General features: G+C 46.7%; 1 protein-coding gene across 1 annotated transcript in view; it reads left to right on the top strand.

Annotated features, from left to right (window-relative positions):
* The first annotated feature begins 1418 nt into the window (after positions 1-1418).
* gfra2b (GDNF family receptor alpha 2b) overlaps positions 1419-24080 on the top strand; it is a 33103-nt gene continuing 10441 nt past the window's right edge. Inside the window, exons 1-5 of the mRNA XM_037485263.2 lie at positions 1419-2186; positions 6408-6707; positions 12572-12649; positions 18250-18449; positions 18927-19114. Of these exons, the coding sequence (XP_037341160.2) occupies positions 2147-2186; positions 6408-6707; positions 12572-12649; positions 18250-18449; positions 18927-19114 (806 nt within the window). The 5' untranslated portion in view covers positions 1419-2146. The remainder of the gene's footprint in view (positions 2187-6407; positions 6708-12571; positions 12650-18249; positions 18450-18926; positions 19115-24080) is intronic.

The following is a 24080-nucleotide window of genomic DNA, read 5'->3' as shown; positions in this document are numbered from 1 at the left end:
CCACCCCCCGCCTCCCCTCTGCTCGACGCCCCTCCCCTCTTTGCCTGAGAGCCTCCTCTACTGGCCCTCGTCTTTCTCTTCAGGTGGGGGACCTTAAAGCCCACCCTCCCCTCCTCCATCTCCTCCTCACTGTCGGAGACGCCCATCCCACCATCGAGCGACCCCCGAGCTCCTTTACAGTCGCTCTCACGACTCATCCCACTCGTCCCCTCTTTCACTCTGTCACACACGAGACTCGCCCACTGGGCTACATTCACTTCTCCATTCACTCCTACACTCACCCCCTCACCCACCCGACCGACCGGCCGGGCCTCACTCATCCCCACACTCACCCCCTCACCCACCTGACCGACCGGCTGGGCCACGCTCACCCACCTGACCGACCGGCTGGGCCACACTCACTCCCTCACCCACCCCCTCACCCACCTGACCGACCGGCTGGGCCACACTCACTCCCTCACCCACCCCCTCACCCACCTGACCGACCGGCCGGGCCTCACTCACCCCCTCACCCAACTCTCCAACAACCTCCTGGGCTTCCCCAGCCCCCTCTTCCTCCCCGGCCCCCCCAGCACCCTCCCGGTTCTGGTCCTGAGAGGAGGACTTCACTGGACAACCCCTCGCCAGGTGTCCCTCTCCACCACACCGGAAACACCTCCCATCGTCCGATGTAGCGAACATCACGTATTCGAACCCCTCGATCCTCACCTTGATCACCAGGTTGAGAGCCTGGGTCTTGGTGAGGACCATGTGGAGCTGTCTCCTGTGCGACACCACATGTCTCAGCAGAGGAGACCTACACCCTGAGGACACCTTCCTCATTTGGGACACCACCGTCCCGTGCTTCACCAACTCGGCAAGCAGCGCATCGTCCGGTACGAACGGCGGAACGTTTGAGACCGTGACTCTGACCGCCGGCTCGGCGAGAGGCAGCACGGGAACGAGGGTGCCGCGCACCACCACGCCGCTCGCCACCACCTTGCGCGCCTTCTCCACGCTCTCCACGAAGATGACCACCGCGTGGTTCATCCGTGCAGCGGACTTCACGCTACCGTGACCCACCAACCCCCCCACGGCCAAGCCACAGTCCTCCACGGAACACGCGAAGCACGGCGCGAGCTTCAAGCCGTGCTTCCGCGTTAGCCCCGTGAGGTCCATCTGTGCGTGCTGCACGCCGATCGGCTACAAGCACGCACAAACTAAGACAGACAGAAACCAAAATCACCCACACACACAACCACACATTTACACTAAAAGATCCGAAATTAAACAAAATTACAGCTAGAAATCACAATCAAACAATTCACCTCACGCCACGCTCCGTTCACTCCGCACTCCTTCCACTCAGAGAGAGAGAGAGAGAGAGGGAGAAGGAGGGAGGGAGAGAGAGAGAGAGAGAGAGAGAGAGAGAGAGGGAGAACGAGGGAGGGAGAGAGAGGCACTGAGTTGGTTGGAGGAAACGGCAGCCGAAGCACGAGGCATCTGATGGAGCTGAAGAGGACGACGTCTGAGCTTTGAGGACACCGACAGGGCGGGATTTATTTTTGTTGTTTTTGTCATTGTTATTAGTATTTGTTTTGTTGTTTTTGATGTAAATGAGGAGCGACCGAGCTCCCACTGGGCACCAGGGAAAGTTGGAGTAACGCCGATAGGCGGAGAAAGCACAAGCTCCACAATTTTGCCGGCTCACAGCCACCGAGCACCGGACTGACTCCTCCGGTAACACCGGCAAATCTCACCGGAGGAGGCGGTCCTTTACCGGAGGGATCCTGAGAGAGAGACACACAGAGAGAGACAGACAGAGAGAGGGAGAGAGACACAGAGACAGACAGAAAGACACAGAGACAGGGAGACAGACAGGGAGAGGGAGAGAGACAGAAAGAGATAGAGAGAGACAGAGAGACAGACAGGGAGAGACAGAGAGACACACAGAGAGAGACAGGGAGAGAGAGGGAGAGAGACACAGAGACAGAGAGACAGACAAAAAGACACAGAGACAGGGAGACAGACAGGGAGAGGGAGAGAGACAGAAAGAGATAGAGAGAGACAGAGAGACAGACAGAGACACAGAGACACAGAGAGAGACAGACAAAGAGACTCAGGTGAACCAGGACCCGGAGCTTCTGTTCGTTCTCTAGGACTCGTCATGATCCTCATTAATACCATCATGTTGCTTTTTCTGTTGGGTGAGTAATTCTGCCTCAAACCTCCAACTGCACACACACACACACACACACACACACACACACACACACACACTCCTCATTGTTCACCTGTGGGTCAGTGTGTGTGTAGCCCTACTATGTGTATGATGCGCGTTAGTGTGTAGGTGCTATTATGTGTGTACTACCGTGTGTGCGTATGACGGTGTGTTGATTGTTTACTTTGCTGCCTTCCGGTGGACAGAAGAAGAACGAAGCCATTGTTGCACACGTATAAATATTATTGAGCTGATGAATATAAAAATTACAACCTGCATTAAAACATTAATCAATATGTGAATGACAATGTTATGATGAATATAAAATGGAACATGTGATTTAAAAAAAGTTTTATTATTGATGCATTATTATTTTAAAATATTTTCAAGCCATTTTTTAAAATTATGTTTATTTCCCCAATAATATTTCTTCCTGGGTCTGTTTTTAAAATATCTTCTTAATGTCAATGAGTGAGCTGTCATTCAAAGCTCTTCTCCTATTGGCTGATCGATGGTGCTTCCCCCACGCTATCGACCAATCAAGTCCAGCCGACAACTTAAACTTGCTGGCCTGGTCTGTGGTGCTGATCTATGGTAGTGATCTGTGATGCTGGTCTATGGTAATGATCTGTGGTGCTGGTCTATGGTAGTGATCTGTGATGCTGGTCTATGGTGCTGGTCTATGGTAATGATCTGTGGTGCTGGTCTGTGGTGCTGTGATGTGGTGCTGGTCTATGGTAGTGATCTGTGGTGCTGATCTATGGTAATGATCTGTGGTGCTGGTCTGTGGTAATGATCTGTGTTGCTGTGATGTGGTGCTGGTCTATGGTGCTGGTCTATGGTAGTGATCTGTGGTGCTGGTCTATGGTAATGATCTGTGGTGCTGGTCTATGGTGCTGGTCTATGGTAGTGATCTGTGGTGCTGGTCTATGGTAATGATCTGTGGTGCTGGTCTATGGTGCTGTGATGTGGTGCTGGTCTATGGTAGTGATCTGTGGTGCTGATCTATGGTGCTGGTCTATGGTGCTGTGATGTGGTGCTGTGATGTGGTGCTGGTCTGTGGTAGTGATCGGTGGTGCTGGTCTATGGTGCTGTGATGTGGTGCTGGTCTGTGTTAAATAGTAACGCCGTAGTGCAAAACGAGTCGATGTGAAGGACACAAGGAGCTTCTCTTCTGTCAGAAGAAGGAACCCGTCACAAGCATCCCAAACATTCTTGGTTATTACCTTACTGGAGTCAGCCTGGGTTGCTCAGGAGTGAAATTAAATGCTTCCGTTAGTAGGCAATGATCGCTAATTAGCATTAGCATTAGTTTTGGTCATTCCCACGGTAGACCGCGCAGACGTGACGTCTTTTTTTTTAATCAATGGACCGCGATCGACTGGTACCTCCTTCGAGATCGACTGGTTGATCGAGATCGACCTATTGGGCGCCCCTGGTCTATGGTTATGGACTGGTCTGTGGTTCTTTTTCTGAGGTGCAGGTCAGTGGTGCTGGTCTATGGTGTTGATCTTTGGAGTTGGTCCGTAGTAATGATCTGTGATTTCTGTTGATGCTCAATTATGGTGCTGGTCTATGTTCTGGTCTTGTCTACGGTTATGGGCTGGATTGTGGTGCTTGTCTTTGGTGCTGGTCCATGTTTCTGGTCTGGTCTGTGTTGCGGTCCCTGATCCTGAAACCATCTCGTCTGTCTCCCCCAAACACCCCCCCCCCCCGTACTTTGACATTCTCTGCTGCATTGAAGCTGGTGACGCCAATGGATTAGGAAGCTGGTGTAGAAGGCCGGCTCCATCATTGGCTGCCAACAAGAGCATCCTGAACAGGTGGTGGAGAGGAGGACACACAAAAAACCATGTCCATATTGGACATTCTGGACCACCCTCTTCACCACCTACTGCAGGCACAGCGTTGCACCTTCTCCAACAGAATGATCCAGATACAGGAAAACATTTGTGACAACTGGAATAAGACTTTACAATAAATCACCACTGGCTAAAGCCACGTTAATTGAATAACCGCTTCACTACGTGTTTAATATCAATAACATTGCACTACTGTATTATTTTAATTTTATACGTATTCCACCCTACTCTACATACTCCTATTTCACTTTTACTTAATTTAATATGTTTTGCTCTGCTAATTTATTTTACTGTGTAAATATTGTACATTTTTCATTTCATTTATTTTACCAGTTCCATTTATTTTTCTATTATAGAATCTATCTCAGCTTCTACGTCAGTTTTCTCGGTTCCATTGCAGGTTTAATTGTATCTTCTGTTTCTATTACAGGATACAGGATCTATTTTTCTGTCTCAGGTTCTCGGTTATATTACAGGTTCTCAAAGAGTTGAATCATCAATCTGTCAGAGGGTCGGGCTGGAGCAGGTTGCAGGGAGGACTCAAACGCAGAGTTTTTCCAAACAAAGGGCTCTTTATTCCTAAACAAAGACATGACGTGCTCCAACGACGAGTGACGTAAGACAATGACGCGACAAAGGACAACAGGCACACAGGGCTTAAATACACAAGGGAGGTGCAGGTGATTGTACACAGGTGGAATCAATCAGGCAATCACAGGACAAGGCAGGAAGTGTAGTCACCCAGGAACACAAGAGACATGAAAACTACAAAATAAGACAGAGCAGACCCAAACCGTGACAGAACCCCCCCCTCAAGGACCCAATTCCAGACGGTCCTAAAGGGGGGCAGAACCATGAAAATCAGACAAGGGGCGGGAGGGTGGGGACCCGACAGCTATGGTCCGGCGGCCTGCCGGGGCGGCCTGCCAGGGCGGCGGCCGGGCGTGGGGTGCTCTGGGGGTCTGCAGCCGGGCCTCAGGGTCTCGGGGGGTCTGCCGGGTCGGCGGCCGGGCCTCAGGGTCTCGGGGGGTCTGCCGGGTCGGCGGCCGGGCCTGGCCTCAGGGCCTCAGGGTCTCGGGGCAGTGCGGCTCCGGCAGTGCGGCTGCGGTGTCCTCGTGGCGGGGGGCGCCGAGCAGTGCGGCTCCGGCGTCGTCGTGGCGGGGGGCGCCGAGCAGTGCGGCTGCGGCGTCCTCGTGGCGGGGGGTGCCGGCCCAACCCCTGACCCCACCCCCCCTTCAAGGACCGACTTCCAGGCGGTCCCAAGAGGGTGGGAGGGAGGGTTCATGGTCGGGCACCGCGGGGCCGGGACCGGGGGCGTGGTTCTCGGGGCCGGAACGGGCGCGGACGGGCGTCTGGGGGCCGGAACGGGCTGGGACGGGCGTCTGGGGGCCGGAACGGGCTGGGACGAGACTCTGGGGGCCGGAACGGGCTGGGACGGGCGTCTGGGGGCCGGAACGGGCTGGGACGAGACTCTGGGGGCCGGAACGGGCTGGGACGAGACTCTGGGGGCCGGAACGGGCTGGGACGAGACTCTGGGGGCCGGAACGGGCTGGGGCGAGACTCTGGGGGCCCACTCGGGCTGGGGCGAGACTCTGGGGGCCCACTCGGGCTGGGGCGGGACTCTGGGGGCCCACTCGGGCTGGGGCGAGACTCTGGGGGCCCACTCGGGCTGGGGCGAGACTCTGGGGGCCCACTCGGGCTGGGGCGGGCGTCTTTGGGCTGGGTCAGGAGCCGGGGCTGGAGGGGTTCGTATCCTCCTCCTCCTCCTCGGGCTCTTCTTCCTCGGATTGAGGATGTCCCTTAGCTCAAGGCACGCCTTCCGATAGCTCCTGGGACCAAAAATGAAATCCGTTTTGCGCTGGAAAAACAGGCTCCTCACATCAAGGTATTCCGGGCCCAAGTCGCACCAGGAGTCTGCTGAGTCCTTACACGGTCGCGTCATTCTGTCAGAGGGTCGGGCTGGAGCAGGTTGCAGGGAGGACTCAAACGCAGAGTTTTTCCAAACAAAGGGCTCTTTATTCCTAAACAAAGACATGACGGGCTCCAACGACGAGTGACGTAAGACAATGACGCGACAAAGGACAACAGGCACACAGGGCTTAAATACACAAGGGAGGTGCAGGTGATTGTACACAGGTGGAATCAATCAGGCAATCACAGGAGAAGGCAGGAAGTGTAGTCACCCAGGAACACAAGAGACATGAAAACTACAAAATAAGACAGAGCAGACCCAAACCGTGACACAATCACTCATTAAAGAAATGACTTGATGATGTTCTTACGATTTGTTAGATGAATGAAGTCCTTGGAGTAGAATCACTCCCTGATCCCTCTCTTTCCTCCAGATGCGTGCGAGTGCGACTCCGAGCTGGAGTCCCTCGGCTGGAGGGAACCTCTGGACTGTGTTCGAGCCTCCGAACTGTGCAACCACAACAGCCAGTGTAGCTCGAGGTTCCGCATCATGCGGCAGTGCCTGTCTGGGGGGGGCAAGGAACGCAGCGCCATGCTGGCCTCCAAGGAGTGCCGGGGGGCGCTGGAGGTGCTGCAGGACTCGCCGCTCTACGACTGCCGCTGCAAGAGAGGCATGAAGAAGGAGGTGCAGTGTCTTCAGAACTATTGGAGCATCCACATGGGTCTGAGCGAGGGTGAGTCAGGAGGTCTGAGCTGAACCTCACTACTGTCTCTGAGTCAGTAGTGGCCCCCTATGATTATATAGGAACATTGAAAAAACATATTTTTTTTGAATATGTTGACCTGATTGTGGTGGTAAAGAGTGTCTGGTCAGTTCAATTGGGCTTCACACTACACACTGGGGTCTGAAGAGTATTTCACACTCACCACGGATATCACCACAAATCACAGTCTGCTTGATTTATTTTTCTTTTCTTTTTCTTTCTTATGTTTAACCATGTGATATAGTGTCCTTAATTTACATTGTATTTGTTAACATTTTTTAATGTTTTACCAGTCTGTGTGCCTGTGTGTGTCGGTTGGTGAGGATGTTGCGCCCCCCCGGAAGTTCCACTACGGCCCTCCTAAAGAGCGCGACCCCCAGTTTGGGAACCACTGATGTAGAGGACATTGTTGTCAGAATTCAATGAGGACGAACACCACATGAAACATACTTCAGATCTGCCACGTTTGAGTCACCTGGCTACCTGTGATTGGTGCACACACACACACACACACACACACATACACACGTGCACGCATTCAGACGCACACAGGACCGGTTGGCTGGCCTAGTTTGGGTCTCAGCAGTGGCAGAGCTCATTATGAGCCTCTCTCTTTGTTCTCCGTTCCACTAAAGGATGTCTCTGTAGTGCCAGCAATTCTTGCAAAGCTCCTGCACACAGACTTACAGAGGTACACACACACACGCACACACACACTCACACACACACACACACACACACACACACAGGACACACATTTCAGCCAGATGAAGTTTACAAAAACATAAAGTCATTGTCTCAGACGTCTGTAACAAACAGCAGTCGGTTCAAGGACAATAAGCCTGGTGTGTGTGCGTGAGTGTGTGTGTGCGTGAGTGTGTGTGTGTGTCTGTGAGTGTGTGTGAGTGTGTGTGTGTGTCTGTGTGTGTGTGTGTGTGTGTGTGTGAGTGTGTGTGTGTGAGTGTGTGTGTCTGTGAGTGTGTGTGTGTGTGTGTGAGTGTGTGTGTGTGTACCAGCATTCAGACAGCAGCAGTTTAAACACAAAGTATGTTAGAAGGTTCCGGATGTTGTGAGTTTGCATATATATTGTATATAGAATATTAAGCTTTGTGTTCAAGTACATTGAGTACATGAAGTAGCACAATACTTTGGTAGTACATCCTAATACACTGCATATTTTACATTTTCATCTCCGTGATTGTTTTCTTGGACTTTGATGCTTGTTTGAAGAAGCGATTAATCAAATCTTATTGTTCTGTATTGTTATCTTATCATGATGACACACTGTAAAAGCTTCTTTTTGATGGAGAGCATCAAAACTAAAAAAAACTAAAAGCCATTAAAGAAACACACACACAAATAATACATCTATACTGTATTTAAAGCACATCCAACAGTGTCTCGACAGGTGCAGCTTAATTACAGAGAAGCGTATAAAGATTTGTATTTCTTTAATTATTTTCTATATGACGTATAAAAACCTTTAGTTTTCATTTTTTCTATGTCTCGTTCACGCAGATTTTACAAAGCAGAAGAGGATTTGTTGGCTTTTCAGCTTAAAACTTCTAATAGAATCCAGAGGAAGAACTTCCAATGCGCCCGGGTTAGAGAAGATGAAAACACCACGGATTTGGATTTAGAGAAGGATTAAAAATCCAGGAAGACAAAGTTTGGTTAGAGCTTTAGAGCAGATGGATTAAGTGTTGGTAATAATGGTTTCATATAACATAATTATGCAAAAAGCCGGTCCATCAAGCTAACACGGGTCCAGCTTGATGGCTCCATCCAGAACCAGCCCTGAAACAAAGTCCCTATCCAACCCTAAAGTAGTTGATGCTAAACATGAACTTTCTGTATGTTCTTTAGGTTCATTGTATGTTCTCGTGGGGTCACGGTTCTTTAAGGAGTCCTCAGACATCTGGAACCGAATACTGAACTTTACAGATGAGGCTGGACATCCTGCACATATCTGTCCTACAGACCAGAGAGACAAATTTATGAAACAGGAAAAGTATTAAAACAACAATTGAAGGCTAGAAAATGAAATAAGCACAATAAGTGACGCATTGACATATAATCATTAGTCCAAATTATTAAATTATTAACTTTCTGGCCATGACCTTCAAAAGTGTGTTTTGACATTATTTCAAAAGGTGAGGACAATTTGGTAGTAGATATCTGGTTGTCTTCAAGCCTTTAAGCAGTGAACGGTGTCACCCAATCAGCAGGCCTGTGGTGAATTAAGAGAGTCATTACTGATGGCAGCATCCAGGGTTCTCAGCGGTGTTTCTTTGTGTGATTACCCAGCAGCCCCTGTGAGAGCAGCGGAGGAGGTGTTGAAGGGGAGCGAGGACATGACTAATGAGCTGAGGGACAGAACATCCGAGGTGTTCCTGTACGCGTTTCTTCTTTGTTTCTGTTCCTTCTTCCTTTGAGGAGATACTTAGAACACTTGACTCAGGTAGGACGTTAGTGTACTGACTAGAAAGGGAGGCACAGAGACCCAAAACCACCAGAAGGAGACCGAGACCACAAAGAGATGTACAACTACCACACAGAGACAAGGTAAGAGAGAGACCACAAAGACACACAATTAGGACAGAGTACAAAATGAAGACAAACCGATCACTAAGAGAAGCTAGGTCCGTTGTCGTTCTTTATTTATGACCCGTCTCCCCAAGTGGAGCTGATGAAGAGGTTGTTTCAACAACTAAAGGGAGGCATGTCCTCGTTAAAAGACGGATCCTAAACTGTGTCTCCTGATTGAGGGTTCATCACCTCCAGTGCGCCAAACAGATTTTCTGCTCTTCTTCTTCAGAAGATTGAGCTGCACAGAAAGCATGTGGCATCTCGATTTCGAAAATCCCATATTTCAGTTGTTTTACCATCACGCTGCACTTGGTTAACAAATAGAAATGTAATCATAAAGTCATTAAGACCACAAATGGGGAGAATCGGAGGTCAAGTAAACAGCCTTCTAATAATGTGTTTGACTTGTTAATCAGACAAAACATAGACACAGAGTCGGTGTGGAGCTCTACTTTTAAAATACAACACATCATCATTATTATCCTCATCCTCATCATAATAACCATTGTTATAGAGGATGTCACATGACTGTAAAGCCCTCTGAGGCAAATTTGAGATTTTCTGCTAGAAAACAAAATTAATTGAATCATATAATCATGGCATAAACTGACAGCGCCCCCTGTGAGGTCTACAAGTCCAACAAAGTATCGCACACAAGTTAACGTTAAATGCGAAAGTGTTGGTAAAATGTACCAGCTCATTTACCTCATTTTACTCTTCATCTAATGAGAATAATGATCTCAACTCTTTCAGAATAAATACATAAAACAAGCCCCAAGAGTCTGATTGATAGTGATGAGGATAAATGTATCAGTTTATGATACGTGTGTATATGTGTGTGTAGATGACCATACAGAACTAGGAGTTTTATTATGTTTGGTGAATCAGTATATTTCTATTATTCATAATCAGACATGTGATCAATTCAAGCAGTGAAACATAAAACATCCAGAAGTTTATTTAGAGACAAATAAACCAACAGAACTTTACGAAGAGCACGACATGCAGCGGCTTTCCAGATGTTCTCTGCATCACAACATGGACACACATGGACACTGTGAGAGACAGTCTGTGGGACACTGTGAGAGACAGTCTGTGGGACACTGTGAGAGACAGCGTGTGAGACAGTCCGTGAGACAGTCTGTGAGACACTGTGAGACAGTGTGAGAGACAGTGTGAGACACTGTGAGAGACACTGTGAGAGACACTGAGACAGTGTGAGAGACAGCGTGAGACACTGTGAGAGACAGTCTGTGAGACAGTGATGCTCGGCTGCAGCGTGTGGTGTCCATCACGTAACGTTTGGGCTCCAGAAGGTCTTCTTGTAAATAGTATTGATCAGTATTGATGGTGCTTGTACAGGAAGTGACGTCATAACGGGTCTTTGTGATGTCATAGAAGTCTTTCTCTATAAAACTAATCTAACTGATATCGCTCCTTCATCAATGAGGAAGAGTGTGGTGAACCCATCCAGCAGGTCAGATGAACCTGCGTCTGAACAGGTTCACGTTTTCCATGTGTTGCTATGGTGATTTAGACAAACCTGCTTCAGGGGACCGAAAAGCTTCTCAGCCATCCGGCTATCTCAGTTATCCACGTACGAGGAACCGGACCCTGGAGGCGTGTTTCACGCTTGTTTTGTCACATCATTGCAGTAGTTACAGTAGCTGTAGTTATTGATATGTGGACGTTCTGTGGTTGTGGGTGCAGTTTGTCCGTCTGAAGCTCTACAATATGTTAAACCCGTTGAGCATTCAATCAGCTGATTACTCTAAACAGGATGTAGTTCAGAGTTGCTGAAAGGGCAGAACTCGTAGACTGGTCCAGGCTCATAATGAGCAGTCGTGTTTATGGTGCATGTTCATATTTTAGTATTCTGTCCAGTCACTGGCCGTGTGAGCGCCTAATCACAAGGTGCTCAGAGGTCAGCCTGCGAAACGACACGTTTAACATCCACTTTGGTGCTCAGCACGCAGACAAATAAACGGCTCATTTGCAAGCCTGACTAACGACTGATGTGTTTAACATGCGGCCTAATTAGAGCGCTGCAGGCTGATCATTGCTCCACGAGAGAGACTGCTGTTTCTTGTTTACTTGTGTCGTTGTCAGCTGCCAAACAGACACACACACACACACACACACACACACTCACAGTCTGCATGTGGACACTATATGTTTTATATGTGGGATAATGCTTCTATAATGAAGCATCTCAGATTTCATACATTATTCTCCCATCTCCGTATATTTATCCATGTAATTGTAACTGGTTTCCTCGTACGTGGTTCAACTAAGTCGATCAAATGTCCCATTATCCAGCTCAAATTAACCAGATGATTGACATCAGGCGGTCGGTTCCCTGAAGGCAGATCCACGCTCAAACCGTCTCGTTAGTTTGAATCAGATGTCAGTCATCAGGATCGTCGTGCGCGTCATACGTCAGAAGACGGACGAGCCGATCACCAAAACAAGGAATTTCAAACAGTACAACGGCAAAAAAACCTAAGGGAAGAGGAGATAATATGTGTATTTGAATCATTCCTATCGGATGTATTATACGTATTGTTCATCTTTTACGTTATCTGGGGAGGAGCCTCCTCTGTCTCTGAAGGTCCCTTTATTCTCCCCATCTTTGGGGAGTTCTTGCTGTGCCAATGTGAGGGATTCTGGACAGAGGAGGTCACATGACTGTAAAGCCCTGTGAGGCACATTTGCGATTTTGTGCTAGAAAATAAACTGCACTTTGAAATGGAATCATATAAACATGGCAGTAAACTGACAGCGCAAAGTCTTCAAGTCCAACAAAATATCGCACAAGTTAATGTTAAATACGTAAGTGTTGGTAAAATGTAAGTGCCTCATTACTCTAATCAATCAGGATCAAGGATCTAATCAAGGATTCCTATGTTCTTTATGACGGAACTAAGCTCAGATCTAGATTCTCCTCATTAGCCTAGCTTAGCACAACAAGCGCCATAATAATACCAGGTCAATTTAGAGCAAAACTCACGTTGTTAGCCTAGCTTAGCACAAAAAGCGCCATAATAATATCGGGTCCATTCAGAGCAAAAGTCACTTTGTTAGCCTAGCTTAGCACAACAAGCTTGCTGTAAATACCAATGTCTAATCCACTGTATGAGGTTAGTCTGCGTGTCTCTCTCTGTCTGTGTGTGTGTGTGTGTGTGTCTCTCTGTGTGTGCGCGTGTGTGTGTGTACTGTAGCTGAATCTTTTCTGTTGTTTTCAGGAGAAGAGTTTTACGAGACGTCTCCCTACGAGCCGATCCATTTCTCGGAGGAATTCCAGCATGCCTCCATCATCTCAGGTATGAGGGTGTGTGTGTGTGTGTGTGTGTTACTGTGTCTCTCTGTGTGTGTGTGTGTGTGTGTGTGTGTGTGTGTTTATGTTACTGTGTGTGTGTTACTGTGTGTCTCTGTGTGTGTGTGTGTGTCTGTGTGTGTGTGTGTGTGTGAGACTCCAGCTGAAGCAGTCTTCATTAACAGCACTTTTGTCCTTTCCTAAAAGGCAGTGAGATGTTCCATAATGTTGGGTGTCAGAGGCTAACTGGTCAGAGGCGGCACCCCATCGTTCACACTACCATCGCTCACACTTCCATCGCTCACACTTCCATCGCTCACACTTCCATCGCTCACACTCACACTACCATCGCTCACACTTCAATCGCTCACACTACCATCGCTCACACTTCCATCGCTCACACTTCCATCGCTCACACTTCAATCGCTCACACTTCCATCGCTCACACTTCAATCGCTCACACTTCCATCGCTCACACTTCAATCGCTCACACTTCCATCGTCCACACTTCAATCGCTCACACTTCAATCGCTCACACTTCAATCGCTCACACTTCCATCGTCCACACTTCAATCGCTCACACTTCAATCGCTCACACTTCAATCGCTCACACTTCCATCGTCCACACTTCAATCGCTCACACTTCAATCGCTCACACTTCAATCGCTCACACTTCCATCGTCCACACTTCAATCGCTCACACTTCAATCGCTCACACTTCCATCGCTCACACTTCCATCGCTCACACTTCCATCGCTCACACTTCCATCGCTCACACTTCAATCGCTCACACTTCAATCGCTCACACTTCCATCGCCCACACGTCCATCGCCCACACTTCCATCGCTCACACTTCCAACGCTCACACTACCATCGCTCACACTTCCATCGCTCACACTTCCATCGCTCACACTTCCATCGCTCACACTTCCATCGCTCACACTTCCATCGCTCACACTTCAATCGCTCAAACTTCCATCGCTCACACTTCCATCGCTCACACTTCCATCGCCCACACTTCAATCGCTCACACTTCAATCGCTCACACTTCAATCGCTCACACTTCCATCATCCACACTTCAATCGCTCACACTTCAATCGCTCACACTTCAATCGCTCACACTTCCATCGTCCACACTTCAATCGCTCACACTTCAATCGCTCACACTTCAATCGCTCACACTTCCATCGTCCACACTTCAATCGCTCACACTTCAATCGCTCACACTTCCATCGCTCACACTTCCATCGCTCACACTTCCATCGCTCACACTTCCATCGCTCACACTTCAATCGCTCACACTTCAATCGCTCACACTTCCATCGCCCACACGTCCATCGCCCACACTTCCATCGCTCACACTTCCAACGCTCACACTACCATCGCTCACACTTCCATCGCTCACACTTCCATCGCTCACACTTCCATCGCTCACACTTCCATCGCTCACACTTCCATCGCTCACACTTCAATCGCTCAAACTTCCATCGCTCACACTTCCATCGCTCACACTTCCATCGCCCACACTTCAATCGCCCACACTACCAACGCTCACACTTCCATCGCTCACACTTCCATCGCTCACACTTCCAACGCTCACACTTCCATCGCTCACACTTCCATCGCTCACACTTCCAACGCTCACACTTCCAACGCTCACACTTCCATCGCTCACACTTCCATCGCTCACACTTCCATCGCCCACACTTCAATCGCCCACACTTCCATCGCTCACACTTCAATCGCTCACACTTCCATCGCTCACACTTCCATCGCTCACACTTCCATCGCTCACACTTCCATCGCTCACACTTCAATCGCTCACACTTCCATCGCTCACACTTCCATCGCTCACACTTCCATCGCTCACACTTCAATCGCTCACACTTCCATCGCTCACACTTCTATCGCTCACACTTCCATCGCTCACACTTCTATCGCTCACACTTCCATCGCTCACACTTCCATCGCTCACACTTCCATCGCTCACACTTCCATCGCTCACACTTCAATCGCCCACACGTCCATCGTCCACACTTCAATTGCTCACACTTCAATCGCTCACACTTCCATCGCTCACACTTCTATCGCTCACACTTCCATCGCTCACACTTCTATCGCTCACACTTCCATCGCTCACACTTCCATCGCTCACACTTCCATCGCTCACACTTCCATCGCTCACACTTCAATCGCTCACACTTCCATCGCTCACACTTCCATTGCTCACACTTCCATCGCTCACACTTCCATCGCTCACACTTCTATCGCTCACACTTCAATCGCCCACACGTCCATCGTCCACACTTCAATTGCTCACACTTCCATCGCTCACACTTCCATCGCTCACACTTCCATCGCTCACACTTCAATCGCCCACACGTCCATCGTCCACACTTCAATTGCTCACACTTCAATCGCTCACACTTCCATCGCTCACACTTCTATCGCTCACACTTCCATTGCTCACACTTCCATTGCTCACACTTCCATCGCTCACACTTCCATCGCTCACACTTCTATCGCTCACACTTCAATCGCCCACACGTTCATCGTCCACACTTCAATTGCTCACACTTCCATCGCTCACACTTCAATCGCTCACACTTCCATCGCTCACACTTCCATCGCTCACACTTCAATCGCTCACACTTCCATCGTCCACACTTCAAACTACTTGTTGATTGGTCCCGCTTCAACGCCTCTAGTTCACCGTATTGTTTGTCACCATACACCTTCTAGTAGAGACCTGTCAATCAACATTAGGCCCCGCCCTAAAGCTTGCCGGGTCAGGGCAATACTATCTTCCGCTGGCTGTCACGTTATTACCTAAAACAATAATTCTCAAACCTGATCAGGTACTGACCCTGTGCGCATATCAACCAGGTGTAAAACTAATAAACCTTAAACCTTTTCCCATCCTTTTCATGTCTTACGCCGTAAAAGCGCAACCGCAAGTTCACCGACTGCCGTAGCAAAATGCCTAAAATAAAATGCATTAAAAAGTAACTATCTGTCGATTAAATCTATTAAAATACTTCACACTCTCAAAGGTCCTTTACACCCTCATCCTCACTCATCCTCTCTTTCCTCCTCACTCCACCATCCGCTCTTTAATTGGGCACACTACGTAAAAACAGCTTTGTGAGAAGTGTTTAAATGTCACGAGCCCTGAGCACAGTGTGTGTTAGTGTGTTAGTGTATGTGTGTCTGTGTTTATTTATGTGTGTATATGTGCTCAAACAGCTGTGTAATAGACTCACAGGTCTGTAAATTGGGTTCCGCTCTCTCAGATAAACACAAGTAGAAACAAGTGAAAGCAGGAGAGCTTAAACCAATGTAACCTGAAAAGCTCCATTTACGTACTTCACTCACACACACACACACACACACAGACACACACACAGACACAGACACAGACACACACACACACACACGTAGACACACACACACACACACACACACACACATGCTAATAGAGTTCAGCCAATGTGTGACATCTCAGTTATTTCCAATTTCCGACCAACAAAACATGAGATCCATCTGCATGTGCGTTGTCATACATGTTCAGTGTGTGTGTGTGTGTCTTACATCACCTGTCTGCTGGAGTCTAGCTTGTGAAGGCTGAACGCTCAGAGATAAGAGGATAATAAAGAAGGAGAGGCGGAACATTAAAGGATGTTTCAGACAAGACTGTCACAAATTGATTGGAGGGAAGGAGGCGTGACAGAGTCAGTGTGTGTGTGTCTGAGTGTGTGTGAGTGAGTGAGTGAGTGAGTGTGTGTGTGAGTGTGTGAGTGTGTGTGTGTGTGTGCATGTGTGTGTGAGAGTGAGTGTGTGTGTGTGTGTGTGAGTGCGTGTGTGTGAGAGTGTGTGTGTGTGTGTGAGAGTGTGTGTGAGTGTGTGTTTACGGTACAAAGGAAGTTTTGTCTTTGAAGATTTGAAACTCAAAGCAGTGAGAATATTCTACTTTCCAGCCGGTAACAACAATCATAACCGACGGACAAGAAAGGGCTTTAATCTCTGGGAGGAGTTCAGTCATTTGGAAGATGTGTTTTGCCACATTAAGCCAGTTCATGGTCCATATCTTCTATAAACAATGAGATATCAACATGTGTTGTGTGGGCAGAAATGGAAAATGGTTGGAACATTTGCTAATGCGCATTTACATGCGATGATTGACTTTTCTGGACAGCGCACGTTTGTGCAAAAGGTCAAACTGGGGAAAATCTCAACATCTGCCTGCAGAGGACACCACTGTGTCCCTAAAAGACAGTGGTTTAGAAAACGTCCTGCTAGATGTGGGGACATCGTTTGCACTTCAAACACGTCAAATGATGGCGAGTTAAGAGCAAAGTGCACGAGGACAACATGATCACATGTACATATTCATTCATTCATAAGACTTAGTCTTTAGGAGAAAAATGGAACTTCAAAATGTCAGATTAGTTTGTTCATTTTTTCATCTATTGACAGCTGTAATACATAAATACATAAATACATGTACATGCATCGTATCAAAGAAGAAAATATTCCTCACGGGACAGAAAGAGGCAACAAGGTTTGTTCCTTCTTTTTCTTCCAAAAACACACACAAACACACACACACTTTCTCCCTCCAGTTCTGCATTTGACCTTGTTAGATCATGTCTCAGCACTGTGTGTGTGTGTGTGTTTCAATTGTAAAGGGACACATAATGTGACTGTGTGTGTGCAATAGGGCTGTGCCTTGTGTGTGTGTGTGTGTATGTGTGTGTGTGTCTGTGTGTCTGTGTGTGTGTCTCTTCCTCATTGATGAAGGAGCGATAGCAGATAGATTCATGTTTTTTAGGAGAGTTCTCCGACATCACAAAGAGCCGTAATGACATCACTTCCTGTACGAGAGCCATCGATGCAGAAGACAAAGAATTCTCGGGCCGTAACGTTACGTGATGGACACCACACGCTGCAGCTGAGCATCACTGTCCCACACACTGTCTCTCATAGTGTCTCACACACTGTCCCACACACTGTCTCTCATAGTGTCTCACACACTGTCCCACACACTGTCTCTCATAGTGTCTCACACACTGTCCCGCACACTGTCTCTCATAGTGTCTCTCACACTGTCCCGCACACTGTCTCTCATAGTGTCTCTCACACTGTCCCGCACACTGTCTCTCATAGTGTCTCACACACTGTCCCGCACACTGTCTCTCATAGTGTCTCACACACTGTCCCACACTGTCTCTCATATGATCCCGCATACTGTCTCTCATATGATCCCACACACTGTCTCACATACTCTCTTATACTGTCTCACACATTGTCCCACACACTGTCTCCCATACGGTACATGTTCGTACAGTCTGAGTCAATACGTCATTGATCCTTTTTGTTGGCGCATATTCGCATTAACTGCTTCGTGCTTCATAAATAAACTTACCAGAGAGTCCAAACGTGACTCAAAGGTCATCAATATTCCCGTCTTTCTAAACCACAAGCTAGAAAATGAATTGAGTGCAATGGATTGTGGGTGTGCGTGTGTGTCCATCATCTCAGTGCTTTTGTTGTCATGGAGACCCTTTCCATCAATTCAGTCCTTCAGTCTTCCTTTTCTTGTGCAGATTCTTCTTCATCTAAGAGGAGTCCCTGCTCTGTGGCAGGGAAATCCTGCAACCCATGTCTGGACGCGGCGAAGGCCTGCAACCTAAACGAGACGTGTAAACGCCTTCGATCCGCCTATAACTCCATCTGCAGCAAGGCCACGCCCCCTCAGCCCTCTGTGGCCAATCCGGAGCCCTGCAGCCGGAAAAGATGTCAGAAAGTGAGCAGAGTTATTATAATTGTATATTTCCTTTTTGTTTTTCTTTTGAGAGTAATTATGTTTCACTAAAACTGCATTCTAAGAATATGTAATAACAAGAATACTTTAATTCTATATAGCGCTTTTCCAACAAATGTAAAAGACACACAGAACAAAAGGAAAAAAAAGGGGGAAATAGAACAAAGAAAAAAGAGGGGGGGACATCATCGCATTCATCTTTATTTTCTCCACCATCTTCTTGATCTTCTTCGGAATAACCATCCTCCTCTTCTTTCTCTGCCTCATCATCATCTTCATCATCACCTTCTTCTTTAGTCACAGTGTGTGAGCTCCCACAATGCATCTGCATGAACACATGAGAGAATGCGTTATGGGGACATCATGGATACATCACTGCAAACTAATATATAAATCTAAATCTGAATGAATCTGAATATAAATGTATGTGTGAATCCATGAGTGGCCCTCTGTCCTCAGGCCCTGCGTCAGTTCTTCGAGCGGGTCTCCTGGGAGCTGACCTACCCCCTGCTGTTCTGCTCCTGTCCTGACCAGGCCTGTGCCGAGCGCCGCCGCCGCACTATTGTCCCATCTTGCTCCCACCAGGAGAAGCACAAGCCCACCTGCATGGACCTTCGTCACACCTGTCGCTCCGATGCCCTCTGCAGGTGAGGCTGAACCCGACTGGTCACGCTGTCGCCGCTCCGGAGGAGCTGCTGCCTGATTAAGCTTGTCTTCTCTGATTGTCATTAGGAGTCAATCAGGGAAATCAGCTGCTGGAGGGTTTAATTAGAGAGGAATGTTAAACACTGAGGGCTTAGAATTACACTTCTGATTGATAACAGAAGACCGTAAAGGTTACAGGAGCTCCATGTGGAGGTGAATTAGTAACAAATCCCATCACCATACCCTCACTGACAACAGCTGAGCTGCCCTTCAGGGGAGAACAGGGCTGGAACAAAACACATCCTGGTTGTCAAAGGTTCCATGAAAAAGTTAAATTTGACTATACATTGATGGAGGGGGAAGAGGTAAAACCAATGTTTCTACTTTGACTTGTTACTTTTTTGTAATAAAAACGATGGTGATGATCAGCAAACTGGCCTAATGAGACTTGTTGCCACAGTAACCAGGAATCTCCTCTCTGCAGACAGTGATGTGATGTTTATAGTATGAATTGCAGTATGAAAAACTCCCAAACTGTGTTTGAATGTGTGACCAGGAGAAGGTTCTGGGTTCAAACCAGCCCAGGGTGGAGTGTGCATGTTCTCCCTGTGTTGGTGTGGGTTGTCTCCGGGTCCTCCGGCTTCCTCCCACAGTCTGAAGATTTAGAAGATAGGTTAACTGATGACTTTAACTTCCCTGTGAGTTTGTGAATGCGAGGGTGGGTGGTTGTGTGTCCCTATAAGACTGGAGACCAGTCCAGTGGACCTGCCTCTCCGTCTCAATGTTAGCTGATATTGATTCCAGCCCACCCTCTAAGGATAAACGGTATGGAAGATGATTGAATTGATGCATGACTAACCAATGAGATGATGTTGGTCTCCATGGTAACATGGCTCTCTTTATTGGTTTGCTTTTAAAAAATAATGGTGAGAAAGGGAGTAATGTAGTTGTTAGTTTTCAAATGTGTTGTGGTTTTCCAAAGCTAATAGCCACTCGCCAATTTCATTAGCCAAAAATGTTGTTCTTTTTGAATTTTTGTTTAAATTAAATTAAAGTTGACTACGGTACAATTTACTTGAAGACCAAGAATCCTTTCAAATTTAAATGACCATTGTAAACACCCATATCAAGACTACATACAATATATATGTACAGTCATCTATACATATACAAAAAGGAGCTTTACCAAGGGTGTAAAGCTCATTGTGCACGAAAACATATGCAAGACAAAAAATTAGCTTACTTACTGGAGAACGACCACGCTCCCCACTCAACCACAGGCAATGAGATTCTTATTTTAGTGAACAGAGCAGGCAGGTCCATATGGGGATCTTTGCTCAGGGTTCACCTTGGATCGGTCGCCAGCCAATTGCAGGGCAACACAGAGACAAACAACTGTTCACACTCACATCCACACACCTACGGGCAATTTAGAGTTCCCAATCAACCTGATCCACAGAGCAGGTCTTTGGACTGTTGGAGGAAGCCGGAGAACCAGAGAGAACCCACACAGACAGGGGGAGAACATGCAGACTCCACACAGAAAGGCCACAAGGTGGAGTCAAACCCAGCACCTTCTTGCTGTGAGGTGACGGTGCGAAGCACCGCACCACCGTGCCGCCCTGATGTCAAGCCCTGTATTTATAAATATCACCATATGTTGGTAGTGAACAGCTGAAAATATGCAGACTTTTCACATTGCACAGATTCTCTCCAGATGTTTCAGCTTATTACTGAAACAGATGTTGAGTCCTTAGAAACAGAAACTCAATAATCCACTAGATCTGTGTTCAGCATCTTTAGCATCTTTCTTTCCAATCAAATCGCAAACATCACAGCTTCATTCAGAAACAAAGCAGACCATGTATAGAACTGTGGCAACACTGTTGTTGACATATACAAGCGTTTGAATGAAATATTAAAGCCTAGTGAGACAATATCCAGATTAAATAGTTTAGCCAGAGTGGATTCTAGGGCTCCGGAAGAATACAGACCACAGCAGGTCCCCCGTCGACTTTCTAAGGCTATAAGCTCAGTAAACAAATATTGTGTACATGTTGTTTTTACATTAAACATCATAACAATGTGTTGGTTCCTTTCTACTTGTCTGAGGCTCAAAGCCAATTGGCCCTCAGACACTTCCCTCAATAGCTTCTCTATTGATTCATCCCAGTTTCTCTCACATTAGCACGTGAAGATAACTCTGTAAATTTACATATATTTCCGACCTTCTACATACACATACATATATACTGTATATATGTATGTATATGATCCGATACTTCCCAACGTTGACTAAGCCTCACAAAGAAGGACTTATCCAACGGTTCGTTTGTGACCCCCATCAAGGTGAGATCGTTCCCTATAAACCTGCAAACTCTCTATGCAAACACACACAGAGCAGCTGAACTGCTTCTCAAACCTCGGGCATGAAACCAATCCAGTAAGGCGGCGCATCATTACACGGTCAGTGAGGTGAGGTGGAGACTTGATGGAGAGAGCTGCCTCCTTTTGTGGAGGTCACAGAGGACAACGACATCGCAGCAGGCCTTCTCACTCCCTCTCTGCGAGGGAGAGTTTACACAAACAGTCTCTGATTCATCTCATTTCCTCTGCCTCGTGCAGGAGAGATGAGTCTGCGAGGGAAAATAAGGCCACTGAACCCTGATGAGGAAGTGAAAGATGTATAAACCAGGGTATTGCCCCTCTCTCTCAGCTCATCCTTGTATACAGACATGTGCAAATGTAAATGAGCTGTCCCACTTGGGGAATGTTTATTACACAGAACACAGAGACCAAAATAAAGCCGCTAATCACCACACACAAAAGTCCATTTCCTGTAAGTGAGAAGGAGGCAGCAGGTTGAAGACGTCTCGACAGAACGCTTCAGTGGTAACGACGTGATGGCTTATGAATCAAAGAGAACAAGCAGCCCCTGAACCCTGGAGAATATTCATCTCCCTAAACCAGTGGTTCTCAACTGGTCTGGCTCCAGGACCCACCTTCACCCCTTAATGACAAGCCGCGACCCAAATTGAGGAACATTCTCAACTTCTCAAATTTATTCAAAATCAAGTTCATAAGCTGAATTTTATATTTTATATTCAGGATGTTTAATTATCCTAAAAACCCAAAGTCTCCCCCATATCAGAATGGTTTGACCCAACCTGGCACACGCTGCTGAAAACATGGACGGACGAGCAGGAGAAAAAAAACGACACTCTGCTGCATTAAAAAAGTCCCTTCAAAATAAAATCACAGGAGGAGTTTTTTGTGATTTTTTTTTTTTTAATTCTAATTTTTATTTTCCCATGCAGAGGCCCATTAAAAACCGGTCCGCGACCCACCAGTTGAGAATCACAGCCCTAAACACACGTCACGATGCATTGAGGTCTTCATTTCAGTCTGTAGCCAACCAAAATCCAGGATGTGGATTTATTTTTTGCCTTCTGTCTAATAACTGAAAACAACTGAATCAACTCTTCATCAAGTCTTTATTTCAGCGTGCTGATGTGACAACATACTTCTTTGAGAAGAACAAGGTTGGTTTATAGTCTTTGCCATCTTGGTTTAAAAATTACATTGCATTACATTACATGTCATTTAGCTGACGCTTTTATCCAAAGCGACTTACAATAAGTGCATTTCCACATAGAGATACAAACTCAGAAGAACAAGTAACAAGAAATTACATTTTTCATCAAATAACAGTTACAAAACATGTTATAGAAAAGTGCCATTATAAGTACAATTTAAGTGCTATCATTTGTTAGTGCTACGGTTTGCTAGTGTTTTAGTCAAGGTAGAGTCTAAAAAGGTGTGTCTTGAGTTTTCGACGGAAGACGTAGAGGCTCTCTGCAGTCCTGATGTCATCAGAGAGCTCATTCCACCATCTGGGAGCCAGGACAGCAAAGAGTCGCCATCTCGTCGAGAGTTTTTTAATTGTCAACATCTTGCTTTATTATATTCTACCATCATGGTTTCTAATCATCACCATTTTGGGTCATAGGACTGCAATGAGACACTAACGACTTCAGACTACATTAATGTTGCTGCCTTGTGATTTCCGATCAAATTTACTACATGCTGTTAAACTCACTCATCAAATTGTAATATAACAATATTGCACACCAGAAGAAAAATTAGAGCCTCGGCGACAATGCAAACAAGGCTGTTTGAAAATTCTCAGAATTTCAGGACCTATCGATCAAAGCTAGATGCTAACAGAAACTGAGACAAAAAGAGTTATGAGCAAACAAACACAAGGCACGTTTTCAAGGAAAAATGCTGTGTTACAAACAAACCATTCCTTTCGGTTATTTCTGAGGCTCTGGCGGGGAACTAATGTTCAAATGTCTTTCTCGTCAGCCTCATTGAGCTCTACACTTTTTATATTCTGACGTGCTAATAAAGCTGTGGCTCTTCTCCACTAGCGCAATCCTATTGCTTCTGACGATTAAAACGAGGGGTTGGGCTTTCAAACCGAGTCAGGATTGGCTGACATTGAAGAAGAAAAAAATCCAAATGTTGATTTTGAAAACCATCTTCCGTAATTCTCTGTAACTTTGTTCACTCCACTTTGTCGAAGTAAAACTTTCCAAAAAAAACTTACATTAAGATTGACCAGCTGCTTCTCAAAATGGTTCCTAATATCATCCAGATATAAATCTGTAACTGTTCGACGAGGACAAAAGAGGACAAAGGATACGGTGTCTTTACCAGAAATGTAGAGTCAAGCATTTTGGATCTGGGAGGACACTTTTGAAGACGCATGTATTCATGACGTCCTAGCAGCAAAGTTCACAATTACTTTTCTTTAAAGATATAAATCTCTTCCATATATGATAGAATTTTTTGAGTTGTCATGGCAATAGAAGATTCATGAATTTATTAAAGGTTTATAAATAAATAAAAAGCCGATTGATAAATAAAAACAATAGATAATACTTCAAAGCCGCTTATTCTTTA

The sequence above is a fragment of the Pungitius pungitius genome, chromosome 18 (genome assembly GCF_949316345.1).
Source record: "Pungitius pungitius chromosome 18, fPunPun2.1, whole genome shotgun sequence".
NCBI lineage: Eukaryota > Metazoa > Chordata > Actinopteri > Perciformes > Gasterosteidae > Pungitius > Pungitius pungitius.
The sequence above is the reverse complement of the archived record's forward strand: the minus strand, read 5'-3'. Positions and strand labels throughout refer to the sequence as shown.